Genomic DNA, 15174 nt, shown 5'->3' on the forward strand with positions numbered 1-15174 from the left:
TTTATGCAGAGAGTGAGGTGAGAGTAAAATAATGGATGGTGGTACTTCCAGATTCATTTATTTGGAGAAAAAAGGCAATTGACAGAGAGAGATGCATTTGAAGAGAGTGAAAGTTACGCTGCTTAAGAAGAATATTAGATTGCTGTAAGACTAGAGCTAGTTTCCCCATGCTGCTGCTGCCCTGCAAAGTCAGTTAAATGTGAGTCTGTCTGCAAAGAGGAAGCATAATTATCAGTAGTAGATAGTATCCTACTAATCATGTACTACTCTCTCTACTGCTGCTACTAACTTATGCTCCTGATAAAAATAGAATGATGCCACCACGTTTGGTCCATACTTTTTGCTGTCTACCCTTGTAAAGAGAATGAAAGTTGAGTATAATATCAGAGACAAAGTTGCACCTCTGCTTAAATAATTTCTGTATATATTTTTAACATTATAATTGATAATATTTTTACAATGCCTATGGTATTTTTTTATCTGATACTGCCTATTAATTGAGATGCTATTTTTCCTGCTTTGACAGTACCTTCCAGGTGTTTTTCAGAATAACCACAATCTGCTTGGAAAACTGCAGGCATAATTCATGTGATTCATCTTCTGTCCTATATTTGTGAGCAAGTCTCATCTGCCATTGAGGTGCTCAATTGCCTAGATTTCTAGGTCCTTCTGGGCTTTTTTGATGTTCTTTAGCCTTGATTAATGAGAGTAATTTTCACCATCCTTCTGTACTTTCTTTCTAGATCATTAATGTATTTAATACCAGCCCTGAGAGAGATCCTTTGAGCATGAGCTGTAGACTTTTTATACTGTGAAAATTGAAAAGTTACTACTATGTCCTATTTTCTCTTTCCCAGCTGCTTTCCAATCCACTGCAGCATTTTCTCTCTCCACTCCACTATCTTAATAGCCCCTTATAAAAGACCTTTGTAAAGAACTATTTGAAAGGACAGTTAAGTTATACTCTGTTTCTCCCTTGCCCACCACTTTGCCTGCATGTTCAATTAACTACAGGAGATTGAAAGGCACAAATTTTCTTTACATGAAGTTTGTCACTGTCTTAAAAGCTTAAAGATTAAGCACTTTGTATCTCATATATTATTTTTCAAGTCAGCAGTCAATTTTGACAACAAAATAAAGAATAAAATGTCACTAAGTCCCAGAAGCTGTTGCTCAACATTTCTTTTTTTTTTTTTAAACATGGAGGGTATTTCTGTTAGCAGTTATGACACTTGAAACAGCAGCTGGAGCCATTTTGAAAATTCTGGCCTTGCTGTCTGACCCTGGGAATGAATACTGCCTATCAGAAGAGAATACTCTTCTTCAAGTAGCCAGTCTGCTCTCAGGGCATGACCCTGGGGTCCAGCAGATTCCTGTGGCAGGAAATGAGAGTTACACAGTCTACTGAGATTAAACTGCATTTCTGTCAAATGGTAAAATAGGAAAATGAGACCTTTTCTTCCCACGCCTACACAGAGCCAGCTGACTTAGATCCAAAGAGAACCTGAGACAAATCAGAACTGAAATGCTTAGTGGGAAAAAGATCATCTTTAGATTTGAAAATGTGGTTGGTAGAGGGTCTTGGTCACTTTTTGCTGAGCAAGAAGTAATACCAATTTTATATGCTAACATGTTCTTTGAAAATGCCTTTTTGTTTGAAGAACACAACTGTTTCTGTTACCCTTTCTAAAACAGGGCCAGTGTCAGTAAAATTTAACTGTGCTGGATCAAGCCTTGTCTTGAATACTTAAGAGTTCTGAGACACACTTAGAGTGTCTGAAGGGTTGTTTTATATGAGGTTGATGCCAAAGAAATTGTTTCATTGTTACTCCTTAAGGACAGGCCATACAACTTTACATATGGTAGTTAATTGAAAATACTGATTGAATCCCATTTGTAAACCAACCTGGAGTGCAAGATCTCAGCAGGTGCTCCTCCAATGTAAATGTCTGTGAAGGGCATTGCTGTTCTTTCATTGTCCACGCTTTTTATGTGTCTTCTGTCTACTACCAAGATCATCTTCTTGGAATTGTGATATATAATAGAAATCTGAAAAAAAAGCATGTGCTTAGAAGTGTAATCTTTTATAAGCTGTTATGGTGATCTTGCAAAATTGATTGCATCTTTATATCTTCTGTTTGAAAAGTTCCCCCCATTTAACAGAGAATTTGTTTGTAAATTGGGAGAGGCTGACTGATTACTAGTAGGAAGTTTGTTTTGATATCTTTTTTTTTTCTGACAACTGAATTCTCAGGATATTTCAACTAAGAATAAAGAAAATGTACCAAATTCTACACTGTGGCAAACAGAAGCTCTGTAAACTTCAGAATGCTTTCTTGATTTATCCAAAAATTAAGACATATTTTTGAAAAGTTATTTCACTGTCAAAGCATAACAAGTTAAATTGTTCTTTGCTTAAACATGAACAGACCTATAGCTGTAGTTTTGGTCACGAATCAGACTTTGAATTGACATCAAGTAAAAGGCAGGAGAAGCAACTCACTATGGGGGGGAATTTGCTGCTGTCACAGTTGCATTGGCTTACAGCAAATTCCCTGAAACTAAATGCAAGTAGATATTTTACATCTGCCAAAGTCCCTAAAACACTGTGCATATATAAATGTTGCTATCAAATCAACTCTCCTTGTAAAGAAATAGGAAATGCCATAATTCTTGTAAAGCAAAGCATAACAACTAAGGTGGTCAAGTTAACATAATGACATGGTTTTACTTGAGGAAAGTTTTATATTTGATTTAGAGGACTGTCCTTGATATAATTTCATATGGAAAACTTTCTCCCACGTGAATGGTTGTGTCCTTGGTTAGTAATACACACAATCTGTCTACAAGCACTGATTTATGAGGAGGCAGGGACAGCCTTCCCTTTCCTCTGCTCTGTACTGGTAGGACTTGCATGCGCTCTGCTCTTCTGCCTGTTCTACCATATCAGCGCCTGCCCCTCATCCTTTGGCACCTTTCATGGCCATTGGAGCAATTATTTCTGCTTGGAGCCTCTGGGATAGTTGGTCAAACAGCTGTGATAGCAACCACATCTGTACCTCATGAAATTTAGCATCGTTAATCCTAGCCTTCCTCATGGAGTCCTCGAGAAGCACAGGGCCACTGCTGAAACCGAAGTCATAGCGGAGGTACAAGAAACCATTCTGCATCTCTAGGCTGAAGAACATGCTCTGTGTAAAAACAAAACAGCAGTCAGAAAAGGACTGTGTGGCAGCAATTAAAAAAATTTTATAAACAGAGTTATAAGATTGACATTGGGAAAAGCATGCTGGGAAAAAATATTTGTGAAAGTGTAACACATTTTTCTATATTTTTATATTTGTAATATATGTTTATATATGCACATGAACGTAAAATTGTTTTATAAGTGTTGCTTTTTGGAAGACTTGGAACTGTTTCCTTATAGAAATAGTATTTGGTAGCACAGTGATGTCACTATCCTCTACCAGAAAGGTGTGTTAACATCAGGAATACCTATTCACTGTTGAAATAATACCCCATGCCCTAAATGAAAGATATTATACTGGTGAAAGCAATGTTGTGCTCATATGGCCATGTCTGCATTGTGAGGTTCCATCACAATGTCTGTAATTGCTCAGGATTTTGTCTTTTCATAGGCCTGATCAGCACTGATGTATTTACTGCAACGATAGCAATAGCTGGAGTGTATTTACTATGTGTTTGGTTACTAGAATTCCTGACTGCTCCTACTTTGATTCAGTTTCTGTTCTGTGGCTGGGTGACCTAAGTTTTATAAACAGGAGCTGTACTTTGGAAAATCTTTAGGGAGTGCTTGAAATGAAGATCTGCACCCTAGAATTAGTCTTGTTCCAAAACTAAACATAAAGAAATAGAGACAAAATTTACAGCAAATGTGCATCTGGGTTAATGCTTTCAATGCTTTTTCTTCTCTCCTACTGTTCATGGCTAATGGAAACATGGGAACAATAATTCTAAATTCACTACTGCAGTCTAAGAACTGCTGTCTTTGACATAAATGAGTCCACCTTCAGAAGTCACTACTTAAAGAAGTAAGAGTAGGTTTTAATCTAGCACTTTTAAATGAAACTGTAGCTTGGGTTTGTTCTGAACAGCATAAACTTGAAAATGAAACAAGGATTATATTAAGAATATTTATGAGCTGTCTTTGTGGAATTGGATAATGGACCACCTTACACAGACTTTCTAAAAGTACTTGTGAGCAGGTAAGGTCTCCCACAGCTGATATCCAACTTGATTGCAGTTTCCACTGACACATATAAAATGCATACGTCTCCAAGAAACATCTAGGTGCTTTTGCTTTGAAGAAAAATGAGTGCTCTGCAATTTTTAACAGCAGCTGCTTAGTCAAACCCTCCAAAGAATGCAGGTTAGTGGGTAGCATGCTATGCTACAGAGCAAATTGCTTCCCACCACCCTCCTCTGGAAATTACTCTAAAGGAGAGAGTAGCTCTTCTAAGAGTGGATTTTTTTTTTCTAAATCCTTAAAGCAATGTTACATGTCGGTGCCTACACAAGTGTCTGTCTGTGGATTGCATCTGCATAGAAAAATGTTTTCTGTGACTTTTCTAGGTTGTAATCCTGAGCTTGATGTGGAAATGCCCAAAGACAAAAAAAAAAATCCATGTTTGTCTTCAAAAGATATTTTCATGTCCTCAAACTCTTACAGAGATTCTATCACTCTCACACTTCAGAAAAGCTCCTGACATTTGGATCAAGCCTTTTTATTTGGACTGCGTTCTATTTTCAGTAACTTAAATATTTAACTCTAGTACTCCCTGAGGCACAGTTATAAAGTGGCAGCTACCACAAAGTGGCTACTTTTTGGGAGTTACTTCACAGAAATTTCCTATAGCTTTGATTGAGCATTCACATTTAAATAAAGGCACAACAACTGGGCTTAACTGGAGTCTGTCTTGAAGTATCATCATGAGGATATGACCAGTTTGAAGTCCTGACTGTCTCTGGATAAAAGCAGAGTCTAACTCAAGGCTTTGGCTTCCTGAGCCCTTTGCAGAGCAAGTTCCAGTTTCCTCCTAATGTATGCATGCACCAGACAAACACAAAGTATTTCCTCTTCCCAGAAGTTAAATGTGAGGACATAAACATCTTGGATTTTCCAAGATATTCTAGGTACTGGGAAACTTGTGGTGCCAATGGATAAAGTGTACTAGCAGGACTTGGTACTCACCCCATTGATCATCAGCAGGATCAATCCGGTGTCTGTAGGTGTTCGAACTTCGATGTCAAATCGAGTCACCTGGCTGAATTTTCCCCTTCTCTCAATGTTTCTGGCCAAGGCATAGCCAGAGCCATCAAAGAAATAGCTCACAGCCCGGCTCTGAGTGAAAGCCAACTTATCTCTATGGAAAAAGCAAGCAGGGAAGGGTTTTAATTTAGGGGAACTTAAATGCCTTTACATTCTTTATTGAAATAATTGTTCTGAACTTCTGCTTCTGCCTGGCAATGGTGAGACTGATGACTTCCTTGCCATTTTTTTTCTGGGGTTTTTTTTTCCTGAAAAATAATGTGTAGCTCTAGGTACATCTAACTCCATCATTACATCAGGCTTTTATCCTGTGCTATATGTAGAGGACAGGAAAATTCTTTGCTCATCCTTGAAAAGTGATAGGCCCACAGCACTTCCTCATTATAAGAATGCACAGATCTGTCTATTAAGAGCTTTCCCAGTTTGTGCAGAAATCCATTTGAATTCTCCAAGAACTTTAGCTGACTCTGGTGTGCTCTGTTCTGGAGAGCAGCAGCTTGCGCTCCCTGTGGGAATGGTGTGGGAAGCTCATTTTCCCTATCCCAACACTTCCTGCGTTTCTTCCCAGTGCATGCTGCAAATTACTCTCCTTTTCTTTCCAGGGAGAGGTTCTGCTGTTGCTGCCTGTAGTGTGAGCAAAATGCCTGCTGTGTCTGTGCTGCACGAATGCTGCAGCTGCTGTTCACTTCTACTTTAGGAGCTGCATTTCCCAGTTTCTGAAAGGGAATCATCTAAGGAATATCTGTGGTGGTTTTAAGTGCACTTAAAGGAAGAAAGTTTTGTGTAAGCCTTCCAGGCTGGGTGTGGGACTACACTGAAGGTTATCTGGCCTAGTAGACCTGACTGGCTGTGGCCACATTGCTTGGAGCAACGTGATTCCAGTCAGGAGAAGCTCTGTCCAAGGCAAGCAGTGGGGTAAGGAGGGAGCCTGGAACAAGCCCCAGATAATGTGGCAGTTTGCTTTATGAAGACATGAACAAGATTATGAGATAGCTAGTGGAGACAGCAAGAAAATCATAGAATATCTCATGCTAAAAAGGATTCATAAGCAGTCCAACTTCCACACATGCAGAGATTTATAAATAAAATTAAACTTGTCGATGCAATTAGGAGCTAAGAGCCACCAACTTCCTTCTGGGACGACTCAATACCACCTTCATTTTTTTTAATCTGAAGCAGGAATGAGCCGTCAGGATCAACACTTGCAGGAAATGGGAGCGGCAGAGTGAGGACGGGACTGTCCCCTACCTGGCACAAGGTGGCGATGTGGTGGTGTCGATGTTGTAGACGTGCTTGAAGTTGTACAGGCTGATCACATCGTCGTTCAGGGTAGCCAGCTCCAGGCAGCCGATGAAGCCGGGTAGGTTTAGGCTAGGAGGGAGCTGTGCAGAGGACAAGAGTTAAAAGGAGAAGGGTGGCCCTCTTTAGTTGGGTGTTGTGAGAGCATTTGTGCCTGGGATCTGTTTTGTCCCGGTGCAATTTGTATTTTCAAAAGATAAGGTTGATACTGATGAGAATAGTCTTCATATGATACGGCCTTTGGGCTGTAAGTGAAAAGGGAGCACATAAATGGTCTCACAGTGAGAGAATTAGGCCGGGTAGGGCAACTGCAAACGAAAACTTCTTCTATGGTTTTGATGGGAGCATGCTTGGAAACAGGGAAAAAGGTTAAGATTTGACTAATAAGAGAGCTTACTCAATGTCTTTGAATAACTCAGTGGATATTTCATATCTAATGCATAGATATTCTTCACAGCCAGAAAAATAACTCCATACCATAATTAAAGAGAGAGAAATGAGAGAGCTCTTTAAACCCAGGAGACAGGGATTCAAAATCTGTGCCAGTGGGTAATCCTCAGTAGGTATTATTTTGAACACTTCTTCTTTTAACAAAGGTCACTGCAAATGGAATTTAAACAGCCACACTGGGGAGGGGAAAAATATCAAAGAATAAAGCTAACAGACCTAGACCATTCTTTTTACATTAAAATATTTTGCCTTGTGGAACAGGTGTGATAATAATAACACCTCTTGTACTTCAGAATTTGATCACTGTAAGTAGCTTTTCTTCATCTTCTCATTATTTCCATTTTCTTATGATACAATAGTAATGGTAATACAGCAATACAGAATATAAGTAGCTGTAAAAGAAAATTACCTTCTTATCTTCAGCACCGATACATTTGGTAAATGATCATGTTTTCTTTTTTTTCTTTGTTTCTTCTAGTCTTTGAAATTATGCTAAGCATGGGAGTTCTAGTGGTTAAGTGGTGCATTTCATATTTGCAAAGTATGTAACAGAGAAGCAAAAAGCTTTTAACAAATCAGACTCTATGTTAATAAATAAAAGTGAGGTGTCCTTTTCTAAGGGGGAAGGGACCCATATGCCTATCAAATAATACCACGAATCCTTTTCTTCCTATTTCCCTTTCCACTTCACTCTCCTCTTTTCTTTTTCCTCTGCTATGCTCTGGAACAGACTTGGAGGGTTCATTTGCTGGATGACTTTTTGTATGTGCATGTGTGTATGAAACTGATATTCAATCTTCGGTCCTATTCCCAGGCAGTTTGCACCCAGGGCTCAGTAATCCAAAATTCCTGCCATAGCATGTATCTAGTAGTCATAACAATGCCAAGCTCAGGAATGCATAAGTTTTGAGTTACTCTTTCTTTGTTTTTATGTTTTTAGAAGAGCTGCTTGTGGATCAGTATTTGGATCTTTTTAGAACCTACTACAGTTAGCTTAAAGAATTTAGGATTCTCTAAAGTCTTTCTAGGTGCATTTTTATTGAGCCATGCACTTTTCACAGCCAAGATCATTCATAGCACTAAATTCCAAAAGAGGAACTGGTATGTTCACAGAAGCAGGTAAGTGAGGTGCTAATTTATGCTGACTATTAGGAAATAGACTGATGCTACTGTCTCACACAGGTCTTCAGACATATTTTGCACAGGCAACTTTTATACTTTTATAACTTTTATACTTTTAACTTATAACATGCTGTTATAAGTCTGGATTTAAATCAGTGATAATTTAAATTCAAACAAATGACTATATTGCTCCTTTCCCACAAGATCCTAATATTAGCAATACATTTTTGTGACAGTTGTAAAAGAGCAATTCTAAGTACCAAGAACTCATTAGCATAGAAAAATACTGGTAGCCTGCAAGTAAGGTTGGACTAATAGGCCTTTGTTTATGCATGCTATTTAACAGCTGGCAAGCCTTCCTTTTAGTACTTTCAAGGAAAACTGAACAGCAGCTCACAGACACCTGATCATCATACTTGTATCACAAAATATGCTAGGCAAAACTTCTACACTATGGCTAGAAGATAGGGTTCTAAGATGATAAATGACTAAATAAGGGCTTTTTCTCTATCTACCATTTCTGTGTTTAAATGGAAGTCCAGCAAGGTTAGTTTGTACTATTTAATTTTGAGTACAGAATATTTATCTGACCAACCTTGAAGCCTGGAGGCACTCCACCAACATAGAAAACAGCATTTTCAGGTTCCAAATTAAGAAGGGAGCCAGGACCAAGAACCTCTCCCTTTTTGATGAATTTTTCTTCAGCTGTGCTGCTAAGACTGGGCACAGTTAAAAACATTTTGCCGTGTCTTCCGATCCTGCAGAAAAGAATTGTAAGAGAAGAGAATTTCATGTTGGCCAGACTTACAAAAGAACAAACAAGCCCCCATCTCGGGAGGTAACTGAAAACAGGAAGGGTTTTATTTCCTTAGAGAAGACTAGTAATCAGGAGGTAAAAAAGGGAGGGACTACAGACACTATCTCTTCCTCCCTATGGCCCCTTGGGTCTTGGCTCTTCAAAAGCAGGAAGAATTTCCATTTATTTCAGTAGGAGTAGAACCAGGGACTGAAAATTCCTGATCAGCAGTTCTGACACAGCCTTTTCTGCTTGATTTTTCCCATGAACTGGGAAAACATGAACTGTTTGATTTTGGAGAAATACACGTTATCACTTTACCTCTCAATTTTGATGATGCTGAAGTAAGAAGGCCAGGTGCTGACTGGCTTGGCATCCAGAGGTATCTCCACATCTTGGCCCCCCAGATTATAAATGTACACAAGATTGTCATTTTTAATTGCAAGACCAATGTAATGTTTTGCCTAAAACACCAATGGAGAGGGATGTTAGAGATAAAACATCGAAAGAGATTTAATGCAGGACATAAGTAAAGGTACACTTTGATAAACTGAATGACACCTTTAAATATTACCAAAAGCTATTTAAATAGAAACAAACCCTTCATTCTTTAATTGGTTGCTTTCACCACATAAAACTGTACAGAAAAAAAGCCTCTGATATTTTATTTTATATCCATTTTGACTGAGGTAAATTGAAGGTCATGAGATCTCTGCTGACCATGAATTAGTCATGTTCAATGGGAAGCTGTTCATCATTATTTAGTGTGCAGTGCCATGTGCAGGAAATAGTCTAAAGCCTAAGTATTATGCTGTAATTAAATATTCTGCCAAGAGGCATTTGACTTGATTTATATTCAGTAGACATTCTTTTTAGGAAACCTTAAAAATGAAAGCCTGGCTCTTTACCTTCCCAAGTAATAGGTTGCCAGAATGGTACCTGGCTCATGAGTTGTGATTTTTTTTCTTTTCAGAACCACAGTTTAAAGAACAGCTATTTCAAAGTAATGATCGAGAGTGTACAGAGTGTACAACAGCAGCACAAGCCACAGATAAAGAAGCCTGCCTATCTTGTGGGCCTATGACCTCAGAGATTTGGAATTGACACTGTCAGCAGCATAAACTGATTAAAGCATATCTCACAGAAGCCAGGCAGGTGACATTAACTGCTTCAGAGCACCTCGGTATTGGCAGAGGAGATAGCAAGTGTGGCTCACAGCAGTGACAATCAAAGCAGTACACTGCCAGGCAGTCTAATTTGCTTTTTAGAGAGAATCCTTCATTGTTTGGGGTGACAAGTCTCAAGGACAGGGGTCTTAGGAACCCTCGCTCTTTGCTTGTCACAAAATCAATGATGGTCATAGAATAGACACCTTTTGTTCTGAAACACAAAGAAAAAGTGAGAGGAATAACTGAGGGCAAATAAATTTCAAACTGATTTAATTTTTTTCTTTTTAATCTATGCATAAAAGTTAACTGGGCTATTCTCTTACACTCTTGTTTCCGAGGTACAAAATGAATCTGTCTGGAGAGGCTGCCAGCTGTGGGTTGTCTTTGTGGAGCTTTATGTACAAGCTCATGGAAGTGAAAGATTTCAGTTCTTCCACGTTGATCTTTGGATTGACTTCAACAGCTGATTGGCCTTCAAACATCATAGAGACTTGGACCTGCAGTTGCAAAAGGGCAAAGTGAGACAGGTGTTGTTGTCTGGGGTCACTACTTAAGGTAAGTGTGTAACAATACTGTGCCAGCAGTCTTGCTTACTGCAAGAGTGGAGTTGGCACCTATATATTGGCATGTAAATTGTATGTTTGTAACAATCTTTCCTGAAAGATGCTGTACAGATTATGAAGAAAATTATCTTAAAATTGATTAAAGGTCCTAATGAACTCTGTTTAAGCATATTCATAAAGTAAATTACATTTCAGTGGGAGATAGATGTGTGCTTAGTTGAATCAGGGCTACATTACTATGTATGCCACATAATGAAATTCTTACAGAGCTATAAAACTTCTGCCCATAATTTATTTCTTTGCTTTGGAAGTAGTACAACCATTTTCTGCTCATGAGTAATCCTGTTATATCATTGAATCTACAATGATATTTATGAGATGCTAAAAAAAATGGAAAACTGTTCATTTTATTTCAAAATGCTTTCAACATAACTGAACTAATGTTTTCAAGTTTAAATGCAGTATACCTGAATCACAAAATACATTTTAAAGAACAGTCAAGTACAACACACAAACTGATTTTTCCAAGTTGTGTTCCAGCGCTGTGAACATACAATAATACACTGAATTTTTTATTTCTCTGAAAGGATTCAAATATACTTGACCTTGGTTTTCTTTTTCTCTCTCTTGTTAGAGAAAAAACCCTCATTATTTATGTATGGTAATGAAAGTGGTTTTTTTTCTCTATTAAATATGTGTGAGCCAAGGATTCTCTTACCCTGCAGAAAATTAATTCAAGGAAAGGAAAAAAAATGCTGTCATCTCAGAAAAGCTTACATTAAATTGCTGTAATTATTACTCATGGTAATTAGCTTTGTAGGAAATTTGCCTACAAATTTTAGGTAATTAGGTTTTGTGGTTCTGGCCACCTTATACATTGTGCCCAAACCTTTATTGTCAAGTTGCTACTGCAGTAACAGTAGTCTACCATGAATACTATGATAATGTCAAAGGCTTGCAAATAGTAACTGTAAAGTTTTTAATGACCTCCAATGTGCTTTGTTCATCCAGTTTTGGGGAGGTGACAATGTTCAGGTTTGTGCTTCTAGCATAGCCCAAGAAAATGGAGGTTACAGTAAGATTTGATTATTAGCACTAGTAACCAAAAGTCACAAAAGTCCAAAAGTTTTACCTTGCTTGCTACACTTCTGGTTTGAGCAATTAACTCTCTGATTCGCTGAATGCTGGAAGAAATATTGTTTGCTGGTGCCTTCTGTTCTACTCTGCGCATCTTGTCCAGGAGTTGAGGGAAAACTTCTGTAAGTTTCTTCACTGCAGTTAGAAAAGAAGAGACAGATCTTTTTTCCTCTTTGAAAGACTGGTTTTGTATCAGGAATATTCCACCCTATCCTCTTAGGTTAGCTCACCTGTCTCCTTCTGCTTTCTGACCAAGTCATAATTATGATGTGTGAGATGCAGTGATTCCAGAGAGGGTAATGATTTCTAAGAATCTGGTATTACTAAAGGTTTTGGAAATAAGTTTGCACAAAGGACGCTATGTTTTCTTAGGACTCATAGGTAATACTGTGGTGTGTTACCTCTGTAATACTTTCCTCAAGGAACTCTGAAAACATTAATAGTTTTAACCTTTTAATCTTCCTTCAAGACAAATGAATGTTAAGCCTAATTTTACATCTATGGCAACTGGAGCAGAAGGATTATTTGTTCAGCATCTCATTGGATATCTGAGGCTGACCTAGGAACAGCATCCAAGAGTTATGGCTCGTGAACTCTTCAAATTCACTGTGAGGGAGATGTATAGGCTGTTTTCAGCTATGTGTGCCTCCCAGTGTTCAACAGCAGCAGCAGTGGCTGCACAGGAGATGTGTTTGCTTGTGGCTCACAGTCATGACAGAAACACTGCCAATTTCATCCTGTGGTGTACAACAATAGAAGGCCTTAGATGATGATGATGATGATGATGATGCAAGTGCACCTAAACTGTGCTTAGTACCTGTCCTAGGCCTTGTGATTAGTAACCTTGTTAACTTTCCTGCCTGCATCTGCCAGGGGTTATGAATTAGAGTCCTGGACCTTTGGTCTTTCACTGCTGTGTCCTCAGGTGGTTGCTGTGCAAATGTCATTGTTATCAAAGGGAAATGCAGGAGCTCTCTCCTGTTCAAAGTGAGAGAAGTCCTTTCCCAAGAAGATAAGCTGAAAAATTATCAAGAAGGAAAAATAACTACCCTTAATTATAATCCAATTTTATCACATCAGATTCCAATGACATGCTGCCCTTTGAAGGATATTTACACATGACATCATTTTTCATCTTTAATTAAATGTAGGTACAAGAAGCTGAGTATAATGAAATGCGATTTTAGCTGTGAGCTACGTGCATATAAGAAAAATCCAGCATTCAGAGTTAATTTTAATGACATGGATTCACTGTAAAGGTTAAGACCAGATTTGTAGGGTTTAAAGTTATATTTTAGGGGTTGCCAACTTACATCCACCTGCTCTTGTGTTCTTCTTGTCGTATTTTTACCTTTGTGTGAGACTCACGGAAGGGCTTGTGTTGGAAGGGACATTAAAGATCCCCTGGTTCCAACCCCCCTGCTGTGGGCAGGGACACCTTGCACTGGACCACATTGCTGAGAGCCCCACCCAGCCTGGCCTTGAACATTTCTGGCTGAAGACTGCAGAGAGGCAGATAAAGGGGCTCATCATCAAATATAGGAGACTGTATAAAATACAGGGGAGGAGGAGCAGACTCCAATCACTCTTCTGTGCTTCCAGTCTGCATTGAATAAGCTTCAGCCTCGTTCATCTCAACCCAGAATATGAGAATACACCATGGAGTCCTACAAGTCTGCTTGTTTTTGGATAGAGTGAAAAATCTGTATTTGTCAGTCCTGTCCTGTCTCAGCTTGGCTGTTTTCATTTGTGTTTCACTCTCCAAGTTCAGTCCAGGAGTGGGCCATATAGAACTTTAGACCCTCAATTTTTTTTTCCATTTAGTCCTGAAAGGTCTTATGTAGAAGGACTTAGTAATCAGCTGTTCTATATAAAGAACTGTACATTAAAATATCATGACTTTAATGAATCCTCAAAGAATTACAGTAAATTTTGGTGATCCCAAAATGTATTAAATTTTCTATTTAAAAAACCCCAACAAAACCCAAATCAACTTACAGGAAGTTTTCTTTACCTTTTTATATTTTTAAGACAAAAATACTGCAATCTCAGAAAATGATTTAGCAAATTGCAGCTACTTTTTTGTTTTTAATAATCTGTAAATCACATGGAATTGTGTTTGATTCGTTATCTTAAAACCTGGATTTTCTGTTTGAAATTTGATGTATTAAACTTGAAATGCTACTATAACATGTAAACACAAAACTGACATCTGTAACTACTAGAACTATTGTGGAATCTCAGTATAAATCTCTTCTTCTTGGCCTTTATAATGATATTCTTCAACACAGAAGAACATTGATTTTGACTTTTGTCTTTGAGAAGAAGGTGAGAGTGGAAAAGAAAACTAGTCTTACACAATGATAAAATATAAAAAAAAAAAGAATAGAAGGGAAATTGTCAAGAAGGAAATACCCTTTTACTTTTTCCTTCCCAAACTGTCTGCCACCCTCTCTGCTGAAGCCCGCCACTTCCCTGCACAATGGCAGCATGGACAATTCTCAGACAAACTGCACAGCCAAGATATGCTCTCACCCTTCCAAACACCAAGTGAAAGCTTTATTCAAGGGCAGTGCAGACATGCCAGCTTAGAGGCTTCAGCTGCTCTGGCACTGATATTGGCATGAAGATCAGGTGTTTTGGTGTTCCAGCACCTGTCTGAACATTTGTTGTGACTTTTCTTTGGACTTGGATGGACATTGCTCCTGTTGGAGCAACCTCTTCTGGCAGAATACACAGCTGATCTGGGAACGCTCCACCGTGCCTGCCATGTCTGCATCTGTCTTCTTGGGCTGTCAATCACAATCACATCTGTCTGGAGCACTACCCGTGCCAGCCTCCTGTGTGGCACTCATCTCTCTTCTCAGCTATTTCCACTGGATCTTTCTGGCAAAAACACCTCATCATGCCTTTAGACAAACAAATCAAATGCCTTCAGAGCAAAAATGCCATGGGAAAGCTTCCTCCACAACTGTACTAGGGCACACTTTGCTGTAGGTTGGATATTAGCATCTCTCCAACAGTTAGTTTGTGGTCAGCAGGCCCTCCAGGAGCTCAAATAGGAACAAATATTTTCAAGGTGACTCCTGACCTGCAAGCCCACCATCACAGAGACTTTTTTCCAGGCACATCACATAGGAGCTGTTCTTGTTCCTTTTTGGGAACATAGCCAAGGGAGAGCTGGCCATTTTAACTCTGTTCACTCTTACAGAGCACCTCAAATGCTGCTGGAAATATTTCCTCCAGTACAAGAGCTAGTATGAGCAGATTTTTTTTGAATCCTGTATGTCTGCTGGCATTTTGAGCATGAAGAGCCAAATGCAGTCTGTGTTGCTGCTCTACCCACTA

General features: G+C 38.8%; 1 protein-coding gene across 1 annotated transcript in view; it reads right to left on the minus strand.

Moving 5' to 3' along the window:
* The window catches only part of LAMA4 (laminin subunit alpha 4), a 98204-nt gene that overhangs the window by 19373 nt on the left and 63657 nt on the right, over positions 1-15174 (minus strand). Inside the window, exons 18-25 of the mRNA XM_054629187.2 lie at positions 11822-11961; positions 10450-10623; positions 9279-9421; positions 8757-8919; positions 6539-6672; positions 5213-5384; positions 3060-3191; positions 1907-2049 (exon numbers count right to left, since the gene is read on the minus strand). Of these exons, the coding sequence (XP_054485162.2) occupies positions 1907-2049; positions 3060-3191; positions 5213-5384; positions 6539-6672; positions 8757-8919; positions 9279-9421; positions 10450-10623; positions 11822-11961 (1201 nt within the window). The remainder of the gene's footprint in view (positions 1-1906; positions 2050-3059; positions 3192-5212; positions 5385-6538; positions 6673-8756; positions 8920-9278; positions 9422-10449; positions 10624-11821; positions 11962-15174) is intronic.

The sequence above is a fragment of the Agelaius phoeniceus genome, chromosome 3, assembly GCF_051311805.1.
Source record: "Agelaius phoeniceus isolate bAgePho1 chromosome 3, bAgePho1.hap1, whole genome shotgun sequence".
Lineage (NCBI taxonomy): Eukaryota > Metazoa > Chordata > Aves > Passeriformes > Icteridae > Agelaius > Agelaius phoeniceus.